This window comes from Ziziphus jujuba, chromosome 3, assembly GCF_031755915.1.
Source record: "Ziziphus jujuba cultivar Dongzao chromosome 3, ASM3175591v1".
In the NCBI taxonomy this organism is placed as follows: Eukaryota; Viridiplantae; Streptophyta; class Magnoliopsida; order Rosales; family Rhamnaceae; genus Ziziphus; species Ziziphus jujuba.
The window spans coordinates 19,704,725-19,717,824 of NC_083381.1; the positions used below are offsets into that span (position 1 = coordinate 19,704,725).

At 30.5% G+C, this 13,100-nt stretch overlaps 1 protein-coding gene across 2 annotated transcripts; it reads left to right on the top strand.

Moving 5' to 3' along the window:
- Window positions 1-5,926: 5,926 nt before the first annotated feature.
- On the top strand, window positions 5,927-10,293 carry LOC107422723 (probable leucine-rich repeat receptor-like protein kinase At1g35710). Of its 2 annotated transcripts, XM_060815527.1 has the most exons (3): window positions 5,927-7,882; window positions 7,970-9,154; window positions 9,717-10,293. In XM_060815527.1, exons 1-3 carry the CDS (start codon window positions 6,127-6,129, stop codon window positions 10,085-10,087), a joined length of 3,312 nt encoding a protein of 1,103 aa, XP_060671510.1. In that variant the 5' UTR covers window positions 5,927-6,126; the 3' UTR covers window positions 10,088-10,293. The 2 variants fall into 2 exon arrangements, with proteins under 2 accessions (XP_060671510.1, XP_015887709.3); XM_016032223.4 differs by having other exon boundaries at window positions 5,927-9,154.
- The last annotated feature ends 2,807 nt before the right edge of the window (window positions 10,294-13,100 follow it).

A 13,100-nucleotide genomic window follows, 5' to 3' on the forward strand; every position in this document is an offset into this window, starting at 1 on the left:
TGTGTGTGCAAGCAGTTTACTTGACCCTCTTTTATATATAATTTGTTTGCAATTTCTTCCACTTTCAGCAGATAGTCCCTCCCTCTTCCCCTGCATTCAGCTTATCATGTATTAATGAATTTGGCTTTAAGTAATCATAATTTCTCTTCCTTTCTCTCTAGTGTTAATTAGCTTGTTGGTTAATGTTCTAAATTTGTTGTGATTTTTGCTGCAAAAGATATGAAAGATATATTTTGAAGCCAAAACTTAATAAAATGATTTTTTCCATTAGCTAGTTTATCATAAGAAGAATTCATGTTCAGGGAATACCTTAAATAAAATTATTTAATTCGATGTATACACAATCTATATATATATATATATATATATATATGTACATATATTGTTTTGCTGCAGAGGAAAGGATGCTTGGAATAATTCTTTCAAGTTCAGAGAAATCAAAAATTGGACTTAGTGAAGGAATGCAACTTTGGTAATGGAAATTTGGCCAAAACTATAGAGTTCTAGCAAGAGGCCAGTTTATTTGTAGCTAATACTAACTCAACCAAAAACAGGAAAAAAAAAAAAATTTCTTTTAGAGAACTGCTTAAGTTATATCCCATGCTATCCTCCAGCTATCCATCTATGTTTCATAATAATACTATATTTCTTTTTTTAACATATAGTGAAATGGAAATTGCTCCCCTGAAAGTTAAACCAGTGGCATGGTAAGTCTCTGCTTATTGATGATAAAAGGATAAGACTTTAATTAAGTGAAAGGGTTTATTAGAATCAGCTGAAAGTTGCTATCAAAAGGAATAGTCAGACAACCCCACCAAGTTCGATTATTTCCACATAGTACAATCAAGTGAAGCAATAAAGGCCTAGTCTGTTGTAAAATTCAACAAAACTCAAAATCAGAATCATTTAGTAATGAATACTACTATATAAGACTTCAGAGTTGGAGGTACATAAATTAGAAGTTTATTAAACGTCACTACCAAAAGTTTAAAGCAGAGCAACCCATCAATACATTTGCATGGTTATGTAGATTTCCTTAGAGACTTTTTCAGATATTATAAAAATACAAGATTCTTTTCTGACAAAAAATAATACAAGTCTTTTGGTAGGAAAAAATCAATTTTGACGACTTCGATGTGGGGAAGTGCATAGATAGAGATCCATTACAAGTTCAAATCACTGATCCAAAGGAAATATCAAACAGAATCTTTAAATAATTTTCATAAACCATGTGTAGTGTCTTGGTCCTTGGCCAAAAACAGATAACGACATGATTTTCAGAGGCTTTAAATTCATACATGCAAACCATATTTCAATTTCAACTTTGTTTTTGTGAAATTTTTACTTTAATTAATTATTACATTCAAAATATGCTGTTATAATTTTATATATACATCTAAACAATATATAAAAGCGTTAATTAATTCAAGCGGAATATCAATTAAAGCATCACAAGAATTGCAGAATAGCTAGCATTATTAAAATCTGAGTACATATAATGTATCTCCACAATTATTCAACTAAAACAATATTAAAGTAAATGGAGATAAAAATAATAAAATATAATATGATATAATAGAACCCAAAAAATTATAAAAAGGTAAAATGTGAAAACATAAAAAAAGAAGTTTAAAATATAATAATAATAACAACAGCTAAAAATAAATTAAGAATATAAATATATTTTTCAAAATACACTATGCCAAAACAAAAAAGAATAAAATTATTAGATATAATAGATTTTCAAAAAGGCTATTAAAAATTTTTATATAGAAACGAAAATTTGATTAATGAATCCGTTATTTAACTAGTGGTGATTCTGAACAAACACGGCTAACCTTTCATTAAACAAAGGAATAAAAACAATTATTTGTTTTGAATTATTTCTTCTTCAAAAACAAAAGAATAATTATCTCCCTTTAAAAAAAAAAAAATAAATAAACAAAATGCTCTCTCTATATATATTATTTAAGCCTTGATTGGTTAGATAATCAAAGTTAAAAAAATATCAAGTCCATGGCAACCTGGATTCTTAACCTCGTTGTACGGTCACATTATCAATTTTTGTTGTTTATCATCATTCTGCTGTTTCTTCTTTGTTCTTCTAGTATTTGTTTTGCAATAAATGGAGAAACAGAGACCCTTGTGAAATGGAAGGACAGTCTTATATGGAAATATTTATAGAAGTTTTGAAAATTTACAAATATCAATGAAAATTTATAAAAAATAATAGAAACTTATAGAAAAAAATAAAAATTTATATTGAAATTTTAGGATTAATTTATTTAATTAAATGATGATCAATTTCACTATAAATATTGAAAAATATTGAACATAAATTATATTTTCTTAATTAACGAAATTATAATAATTGTTAACGGATCACTCTTGCTGGGAACCCGAAAGCTAGGCTTTTATTTCCGTTCCTTCAAGAAAAATATGAACGACCATTTCTATTCATTTCCATCCCATTATCGATCCGAGTGAATGGAATCAATCTAGTCGGGACAGGCCACTCATTGATCGTACGAACTACTCTCAAATGGGCACCTGAGCAAACCGGGAAGGCTAGAACCGCGCTATGTTTACTTTACTGGGCCACATGAATCAATCAAAGCAGGGAAGGACTCAGGAAATAACGCACGCTATGGATAAATACAATATTATTGATTAAAAAAAAAACAAAAAAAAAATATATATATATTTGGTAAAATTATTTGTTAATTCAAATATATAATACAACTATTACTAATTAGATTATAATCTACTAATATCATCTCAATACCACATATAGAATTCCTTACCATTGAAAATTATTGTTTTCTTTTTCATTCTCATTTCTAAATGTGTAGTAAGAAAAGTAAAAACATAAACTGAATATCAATATTATTTTTAAATATTTTTGACAAGAAATATTTAATTTAATAGATATTTTTGAAACTTTCACATAATTTTTTATATAAATTTTGGAAATATAGATGGATATTGTTGAAATTTTGACCAAAATACAAGGGAATATATATGGATATATATGAATGGAAAGTTTCAAAAGAATATCAAAAATTTCAATGGATATTGTGAAAATTTTATCCATTTCATTTTAAAACTTATATTTTCTATTATTATTCCGAAAAATGTAAGTTTCGAAGAAATTATGGATATTATAAAGTATGCCTGCAGCTACCATCGACAATAATATAATCAACCATGCTATAAGAGACAAATTAGATAGGCACAAGATCCGTCTACCTCAAAAGCTAATGAAAAATGAAAACTTAATAGTCAGCAGCGAAGCAAAATCGGTACCAGCAAAGAAAAATGAAAATTTAATATTCACCAGCAACGAAGGACAAGGACAAGTAAAAGGACACAGATTTTTTTTTCTTTTTTTAATAAATATCAAAATTATTAGTTTTTTCCAACCCCAAAGGAGCATGGTTCAGAGATTTTACGCAGAACTCTAAAATATATTAGAATGATTTTATGGAAAAGGAAAGGTAAAACAAACTGTTTCATTGACTATCAATTTTCTGGTAAGGAATCTTTCCTTGCTTAAAATGAAAATGGCTATTAGAATTCGCTTTAGAGTATTATATAATATAAAAGATATATAAAGCTAAACAAAATATCTTTGTTTCAAGTATTAATTCACAAGTAATTAAAAGAAAATTTGTTTTATCTTTTGTTAAGTTTGTTTCATCCTCTCTATCTCTGGTGTATGCTATTGCTTTGGAACATGTAAGATGAGCTTACGTCACAGATTTTATTTAGTCCAGTTGTATTGTGTTAATTAAACTTATATTCAATCTATTTGGACTAAATTTAAAATAATCTATTTCGGTTCTATATTTTAAAATTTACCCACCGTATACACAAAATTTCTTCCTTGGAGATGAATGTATTTGTTAACTTTTAATCTGATCATTTACTTTATTTTTTTATTTAGGAATTTTACTGATAAAAATTTAAGATTTCAAAATGAAAGATACATTAGAAGCTTAAAGTAACGGTATAGCAAAGCAGGTCATTATAGTACTGAATAGATCATTCTCTTATTAGTAACATGCTTATCAATGGAGTAAAAAAGACTTACCAACCTTTTGAATTTTATATAATGTACAAATAACAGTAAAAAAATAATAATAATAAAGAAAAAAAAATAAAGCAGAGCTTTTTCTTTTATCAAAACAGGGCAAAAACAGAGCATTTAGCGCCAAAAAAAAAAAAAAAAAAAAAAAAAAAAGAGCATTTAGCTTTCATAGCAGTCAAATCTAACAGTGACACACACAAAAACAGGGAAAAAAAAAAAATCAGAGCATTTCTCTTCTAAGTGAGTACCTAGTCTGCTTCTATACATAGAACACACTGAAAACACGTTATTTTTGTCTATTACCAACTCTACTTTAGTAATAGACGCACTAAATATGGAAAAGAGACTAGCAAATTAAGTTATAGGTCCTTAAGTTTAGAAGTATGAAAGCCATTCAGAAGATAAATTCAAAGAAATCATAAAATTTCAGAGGCATGAAAAACATTCAAAAGGTAAATTCAAGGAAATCATGAAATTTATTAGTTTACACACACACACACACACACAAAATTACAAACTCTACTTAATAGGCACGCCTAATATGGAGAAGAGGTTGAGGAAAATTCAAAGAAATCGTGAAACCATTAATTTTGACAAATATGTCAAATTAGTGTCTTTATAGCCTTGAAAAATAAATTAAAAAGAAAACGAAAAGAAATTAAGTTCTTGGTCGGAAAGGAGATATTTAGATTGGTCAGTTAAGAACCACTTGGGCTAAAGTGAGGTAGAATGGAAGAAAGAAAATCACTCAAATGGAAAAATCAAAGAAACCAATAAATTCATTTTTCATAAACCATGTTGAATACGTTAAGAGAAAATGAATTGCGCTGGTTGGAAAGCAATTACTTATATTGGTTTTTTCCAAACCACTTGATACGTAGAAGACTTAGACTTAAGATGTAGGAATATTCAGATGTCAAGAAGAAATTGAAGTCCACTCAAAATGAAAAAAAGTCAAAGAAACTCTTTATTATCATTTTATGTAGATCGACTTGGCGAATACGATGGTAAAAAATAGACAGCAGCATGATTTAGACTTTTACATTAATTTTCAACAAATATCAAATAAATGTTGATATCATTTTTAGCAGTAATAGTTTCTTAACATTTATTCTTTATAATTGGCCTGCTTAAAATAATGGCTTCTCTTATTATTTTTTTTTTAAACTAAAAAAGAAGAAAAAAAAAAAAAAAAAAAACTACCAGGCGGGTTTCCATTTCAGTTTGTTTGTAAAATAAAGCTAGTTTTGATAGACGTTATAACTTTTACTGTAAAATAAAATTAAAAAAAAAAAAAAAAACCACATGATTCATAGACTATAAATTCATACGTATAAGAAACCATATTAATGAATTTCAATTTCTACTTTGATTTTGAGGCATTTTCATTATATTTAAAATCTGCTTTTATAATTTAATGTATACATATAAATAGTATATAAAAAGGGTTTAAATATGCTTTTATAATTTAATCTGCTTTTATAATTCATAGACTATAAATTCATACTTATAAAAAGACTTAAAATCTGCTTTTATAATTGTTGTTCTCCAAAACTTCAAAGCTAAATTATTAATCACGGATCAATTTGTTTTTTAATGTTTATGAAATAGTTATTTTCCACCATCCAAAAATAAGAAAAATTCATCACTCTCTGTAATGGTGTTTGCCTGTTCGGCAATTTTCTTGTTAGGAGCTTGTTTGGCAATTGATTATAAGTTTTTAATGTTTCAATTTGTTGATGTCAAGCGGAATTATGAGATTTATTTAACACGGCGTTTTAGTCTTCTGACCAGACAATTTTGACTTTAATTATCCATTTTGAAGTGAAAAAAATGATAAATTGTAATAAAAAAACACAATGGCAATCTTGCAATAATTTTAAACAAAGAGGCATGTTATTGTAATTTTCCCTTTTTTCTTTTTCTTTTTTTACGAAATAAATAAAGTGCTCTCTCCCTAATATATATTCGAAAGGAAGCTAAGGCATTTAAGCCTTCCTTAATTAGCTAATCAAAGTTAAAAAATTATCAAGTCCATGGCACCCTGGAGTCCATACCTCGTTGTACGGACACTTGATCAGTTTTTGTTGTTTATCATCATTCTACTATTTCTTCTTTGTTCTTCTAGTACTTGTTTTGCAACAAGTGGAGAGGCAGAGGCCCTTGTGAAATGGAAGGACAGCCTTGATATGAATCCAACTACTCATTCTCTTCTCCGCTCTTGGAATCTCAATTCTACTAATTCAACTTCTCATCATCACCATAATACCCCTTGTTCCTGGGTTGGGATCACTTGTAATGACTTTGGAAGTGTCATCAACGTTACTCTTGAAAGCAGTAATCTGAAAGGTACGCTTCACAACTTCAACTTCTCCTCCTTTCCCAGCTTGCTCACTCTTGGCTTTTATAACAACTCCCTCTATGGAAGTATCCCATCTCACATTGGCAACCTTTCTACACTCACCTCACTTGATATGGGGTTCAATCATCTCTTTGGAAACATTCCTTCCCAAATATGCCTTTTGACAAGTTTACGTTTCCTTGCTTTGGCTAATAATTATTTGAGTGGCTCTATTCCACCTCAAATAGGCATGTTGGTGTCTCTTGAAGTGATTTATGCTTATAGAAACAATCTTTCAGGTTCAATTCCTGTGTCCATTGGAAACTTGAGCAAGTTAACTGAATTGAGTCTTGATGGAAACAAAATAGTTGGATCCATCCCCCATGAGATTGGACAGCTTAAATCACTCACCACCCTTTCTTTGCGTGATAACCAACTCAGTGGCTCAATTCCTATGTCCATTGAAAACTTGAGCAAGTTAACTGAATTGAGTCTGGATGGAAACAAAATAGTTGGGTCCATCCCCAATGAGATTGGACAGCTTAAATCACTCACCACCCTTTCTTTGCGTGATAACCAACTCAGTGGCTCAATTCCTATGTCCATTGAAAACTTGAGCAAGTTAACTGAATTGAGTCTGGATGGAAACAAAATAGTTGGGTCCATCCCCAATGAGATTGGACAGCTTAAATCACTCACTACCCTTTATTTGTATGATAACCAACTCAGTGGCTCAATTCCTATGTCCATTGGAAACTTGAGCAAGTTAATTGAATTGGATGTTGGTGAAAACAAAATAGTTGGGTTCATCGTCAATGAGATTGGACAGCTTAAATCACTCACTACCCTTTATTTGTATGATAACCAACTCAGTGGCTCAATTCCTATGTCCATTGGAAACTTGAGCAAGTTAACTGATTTGAGTCTTCGTGGAAACAAAATAGGTGGGTCCATCCTCAAAGAGATTGGACATCTTAAATCACTCGCCCACCTTGATTTAAATAATAACCAGCTCATTGGCTCAATTCCTATGTCCATCGGACAGCTAAAATCTCTTATTTACCTTTCACTGCATGATAATTACCTCACTGGCTATCTACCAGATAATATTTGTCTTAACGGGAAGCTTAGACGGTTTACAGCAGGTTTTAACAGCTTTAAAGGTTCAATTCCCAAAAGCATAACAAATTGCAGTTCCTTGGGTAAATTTTCAGTTGAGGGGAATCAACTAAGAGGGAATATATCAGAAGAGCTCGGAATATATCCAAACATGTATTATATGGACTTGAGCAACAATAAGTTTTTCGGAGAGCTTACTAGAATCTGGGGACAGTTTCCAAAGCTCACGATGTTGAATATCTCTAACAATAAAATTTCTGGTGGGCTACCTCCTGAACTTGGGAAGGCTATGCAATTGCGTAAACTTGACCTCTCTTCCAACCTTTTTGTAGGTAAAATTCCGCAGGAATTGGGACAACTGAAATTCTTATACATTCTCATGCTCAATAATAATTTCGTTTCTGGAAATATTCCTGCAGAAATTGGAATGACTTCAGAGCTTGAAACACTTGACCTTGCAGCCAACCAATTGAGTGGACCAATTCCCATGCATTTGGAGCACTGTTCAAAACTACTCCATTTAAACTTAAGGAATAACATATTCAGTGGAAATATTCCTTTCCAAATTGGGAATCTGCATTCCCTCGAAAATCTTGATCTAAGTAAGAATTTGCTTTCAGGAAAGTTGCCTTCGGAGCTTGGTCATTTGGATAAGCTAGAAACATTTAACCTTTCACACAACAATCTGTCAGGCACAATACCATCCACGTTTAAAGAATTGATGAGCTTGACATCTGTTGATATATCCTACAATCATTTAGAAGGTCCTCTTCCCAACAACAAAGCCTTCCTAGAGGCCCCATTTGAAGCATTGGAAGATAATAAAGGTTTGTGTGGCAACAACACAAATATAAAGATTTGCCCCATACCTAAAGAGAATAGAAGTAAAGTTATAATATTTTTAGTCATAGTGTCTATATCTTGTGCTCTAATTCTATCATTTATCATTGTTAGAGTACTATTTATTTGCAAAAAGAGAAAGAGGCATGTTGATGAGCCAAGACAAACACAAATGACTGTAACTTTCTTTGAAGCATGGAGCCATAATGGGAAAAATGTTCATGAAGAAATAGTTGAAGCAACTGAGAGCTTCAGCTCTAAATATTGCATTGGAGTTGGAGGATTTGGAACTGTCTATAAAGCAGTGCTGTCAACAGGGCAAGTTTTTGCTGTGAAAAAATGGCATGAAAATGGGGGAGGGGCTAGTAAGGAAGCTTTTGATAGTGAGATTAATGTGTTGACAAGAGCTCGCCACCGAAATATCATTAAGCTTCATGGATTTTGTTCGCATACAAGACACTCATATTTGGTGTATGAGTTCATGGAAAAGGGGAGCTTAGTGAAGATATTGAGCGATAATGTTAAGGCAGTGGAGTTGGAGTGGACCAAGAGAATAAACGTGGTGAAAGGTTTGGCCAATGCCATATCATACATGCACCATGGATGTTGTCCAGCTATAATTCATAGGGACATATCAACTAAGAACGTTCTATTGGACGATGATTACGAGGCTCACATTTCTGACTTTGGTTCTGCTACAACTTTGGATCCAGAGTCATCGAATTGGACACCATTTGCAGGAACCCTTGGCTACTCAGCCCCAGGTACGTATCCCAGCAAAGTTACTCCTTATGTTAAATCCATAATGCATCCTTTGGTTCCCTTGCCTTTTTTTTCTTTTTTTTCTTTTTTTTTTTTTTTTTAAAAAGCAACCAGGAAAGGTCATGCTCTGCTCATTTTATTGAAAAAAAAAAAAAAGATTAATAATAATTTGTACAACAGAAATAGTACTTTTTATTTTGAGAAAACAAGAACTAAGAAGTTCCCAGCTGAAGCATGAAAGGTACACCTAGCAAAAGGATTCAAGATCAAATCATATTCTTTGTATGTATTTTTCACGTACTGTGTATTTCAAATAGCCTGAACGGCAGATTTCTAGATCAGACATGAGAACCATGCATTATGCATATTCGCCATACATAGGTAACAGAGATTAACTAGAACGGTTTGACTAATGTACTTTTGAGGCTATATACATAAACAGAAGAAGATTTATATAATTTAATTCACTGAATGTGATGAAAAAAATGACTTATTTGCAATTGGCATATACAAAAAGTATCTGATCATCGGAAAATACTAACTCAAAGTCATATTTCTTTGAAGAGCTTGCTTACACAATGCAAGTAAATGAGAAGATAGACGTGTACAGCTTCGGAGTTGTAACATTAGAAGTGATCATGGGAAAGCATCCAGGAGATCTCATATCATCTTTATTACCATCACCATTACCGGATTTCGATGTTCTACTTAAGGATGTACTGGATCAACGTCTCTCGCCTCCAAGGAGGCAAATAGTGGACCATGTGATCTCCATTGCAGAAATAGCATTTGCATGCCTACAACGAAGTCCACAGTCTCGGCCGACTATAAAGCAAGTATCTCAGAAGCTGTCAACTCCATTACAATCATTATCAGAGCCTTTTCATATGATTACAATAAAGCAGCTGTTTGATTCCCCAACATGGACATCCTAAATTGCTGCAGTTTTTCCTAGTTTTAGATTGTCTACATGTGTGTCTTTGCATTGTCTTTCACTCTGTCATTCTTCATTAGTCCCCGGTTTGTTTTTCTTTTTCTGCTTAATAAGTTAGCCCACGCTTAGATATTCCAAGACATGGTAGTGTAATGGCTCTCTTCTTGTGTCTTTAATGGATAAAAAACACGATCTTTTATTTCTCTAGCAGTTTCTTTTTTTTGTTTTTTTTTGTTTTTTGTGGAACAAACAATTTCATGATTCTTTTTAATCGTTGGAGGGGAATATCTTTGGTGACTTTTAACATATAAGACTTTAATAATGTTCTGTTGCTTTTAATGAAAGAAATTATATCTGTAGCTTTCGGAATTCTCTCTAATAAGGTTCTGATGAGCTTTTTTTTTTTTAAAAAGAAATGATAATAATTGTCTCTGTCTTGTGAGCATAAAAATAAGATATTGCCCTTGATCGATAGGCCATCTCCGATTGAAATCATTCTCCATATCATTGAAATAATTGAAATCATTATCCATCTTGGATACATTATGCATATTATGTGTAATAACTTGCCAAACTGGAAACAGATCACAAGCTCCCTAAAAGAGAAAATTTCACCAAATAAACAGAGCATTAACTTGGCCTATAGAAGTAGTAGTCAATTTTATCCACAACCACAATTTAGAACCATCAAAAAAGCCCATTAAATAACCTATTTTAACAAAACTATGGTTTAACAATGTTGCTAGATTTATCTAAAACCATTGTTAAATAGAAATTCTTTTATTTTATTACATACTTTCCTCTCTGGTGCATACTTTATATTCCTATTCATATTTGTGACAGAAAGACTAGAGAATTAGAGATTCATATTAGAAAGGTTGAAAGTCACTTTCAAAATGAAAAATCAAACTAAACCCATCAATTCATTTTCTTTAAGTCAAGACAAGTACTTGTGTCTAAAAGTAGAAAAAACGAATATCTCATTTGCCAAAATGTAAGAAGTTACACAAAGTCCTCCATAAGTCTAAAAAGTTTCGGTCAAACTAAATTCATATACTGCAACACATGCCAAATAGGCTTCCTCATTTCTAGTGTGAATTAAAGGCTCTCTTAATCAAAGACACAATGATATATTAGCATTCAAAAGGACTTTCCCAGCGTGTAACACGTTTATCAATTCAGTCATGCCAGTGTGTAACAAATTTATCAATTTCTAATGTCATTGCAGTATGTTACATGTTTATCAAACACAATAAAAACTCAAATCCTGGCTTAAAAAAGCAACTATTGAGACGACTTCGATATGGGGAAGTGCACAGAGAAAGATCCATTACAAGCTGAAAATCACTAACCGAAAGGAAAAATGAAATGGAATCCTCAACCCATTGGCAAAAATAATAATAATAACAATAATAATGATAATAACAATAATAATAATAATAAAATGACATGATTCAGAGACTCATAAACTTATACAAACCATTATTTTATTTATACTTTTTTTTGGCACTTTTACTTTAGTTAATTATTACATTTACATGTAAAATGTGTGCAATTAGAGCATATAACAATATGTAAAAGGGCCATAAAGCGTTAATTGATTCAAGCGGAATAAAAATTAGAGCATCAAAAGAATTGCAGAATAGCTAGCATCATTAAAACTGGGTACATATGAAATGTGACTCCACAAATATTCAATTACATCAATAAAGGAAATGAAAAAAAAAATGGAAAAAAAATTAGCTCAACTTGTTCATAAAAAGCTCGAGCTTAGCCTGGTTTGATTTATTACAATATAAAAAACTTTGAAACTTAAACATTTGTGTTTTAAAATAAAATTTTTAATATTGATAATTAATAAATTTCATTTGTTTTATTAATTTATTATAAAATAAATTTATTTTAAAAATATTTATAAATTTAAAATATAAAAAATATTATTCATACATTATAAATATTCAATATATTTAAATTCATAATATAATTTTCAATATATTAATATAGCAAGTAAATTCAAGTTATTTACTAATATGATTTATTGCTCAAGATCAAACCACCAACTTCGTTTCTTAATCAAGATTGGCTAGTTTTCTTTATAAGAAACAATTTTGAGGACTTTGATATGGGAAACTGCGGAGATAGAGATCCATTACAAGTTAAAAATCACTGATCCAAAGAAAAAGTAAAACAGAATCTTTAACTAAGTACAGATAAAATGTGTCTTCCGCAAGTATCCAATTAAAACAATAAAGTAAATGATGATGATGATGATGAAAGAACCCCAAAAAAATTATAAAATAAGTAAAATGAGAAAAAATAACAAACTTTTAAAAAGGAAGTATAAAATATAATGAAAAAATTAAAATAATAATAACAATAGCTAGAAATAAATTTACAATATAAATAGATATTTTTTTAAATAAACCGTACCAAAAAAAATGAAATAAATTATTAGATATAATAGATTTTCAAAAAGACTATTAAAAAATGTTTGTATGGAAACAAAAATTTGACTAATTAATCCGTTATTTAACTAGGGGTTATTCTGAGCAAATGCAGCTAACCTTTCAATTAAGCAAAGGAATAAAAACAATTATTTATTTTCAATTATTTCTTCCTCAAAAAAAAAAAGAATAATTATTTCCCTTTTTTTTTTTTCAAAATAGATAAATAAATAAAATGCTCTCACTATATATATTCGAAAGAAACCCAAGGCATTTAAAAGCAAAGTTCAAAAATTATCAAGTCCATGGCACCCTGGATTCCCAGCCTCGTTGTACGGTTACTTGATCAGTTTTTGTTGTTTATCATCATTCTACTATTTCTTTGTTCTTATAGTACTTGTTTTGCAAAAAGTGGAGAGGCAGAGGCCCTTATGAAATGGAAGGACAGCCTTGATATGAATCCAACTACTCATTCTCTTCTCCACTCTTGGAATCTCAATTCTACTAATTCAACCCAGGTACCCCTGTACCTGGGTTGGGATTATTTGTAACGACTTTGGAAGTGTCATC

Coding starts and splice junctions, on each gene's coding strand:
- LOC107422723 (XM_016032223.4), top strand. CDS start 6,127: ATGGCACCCTGGAGTCCATACCTCGTTGTACGGACACTTGATCAGTTT. Junction 9,155..9,716: donor CCTTGGCTACTCAGCCCCAG/GTACGTATCCCA, acceptor ATTTCTTTGAAG/AGCTTGCTTACACAATGCAA.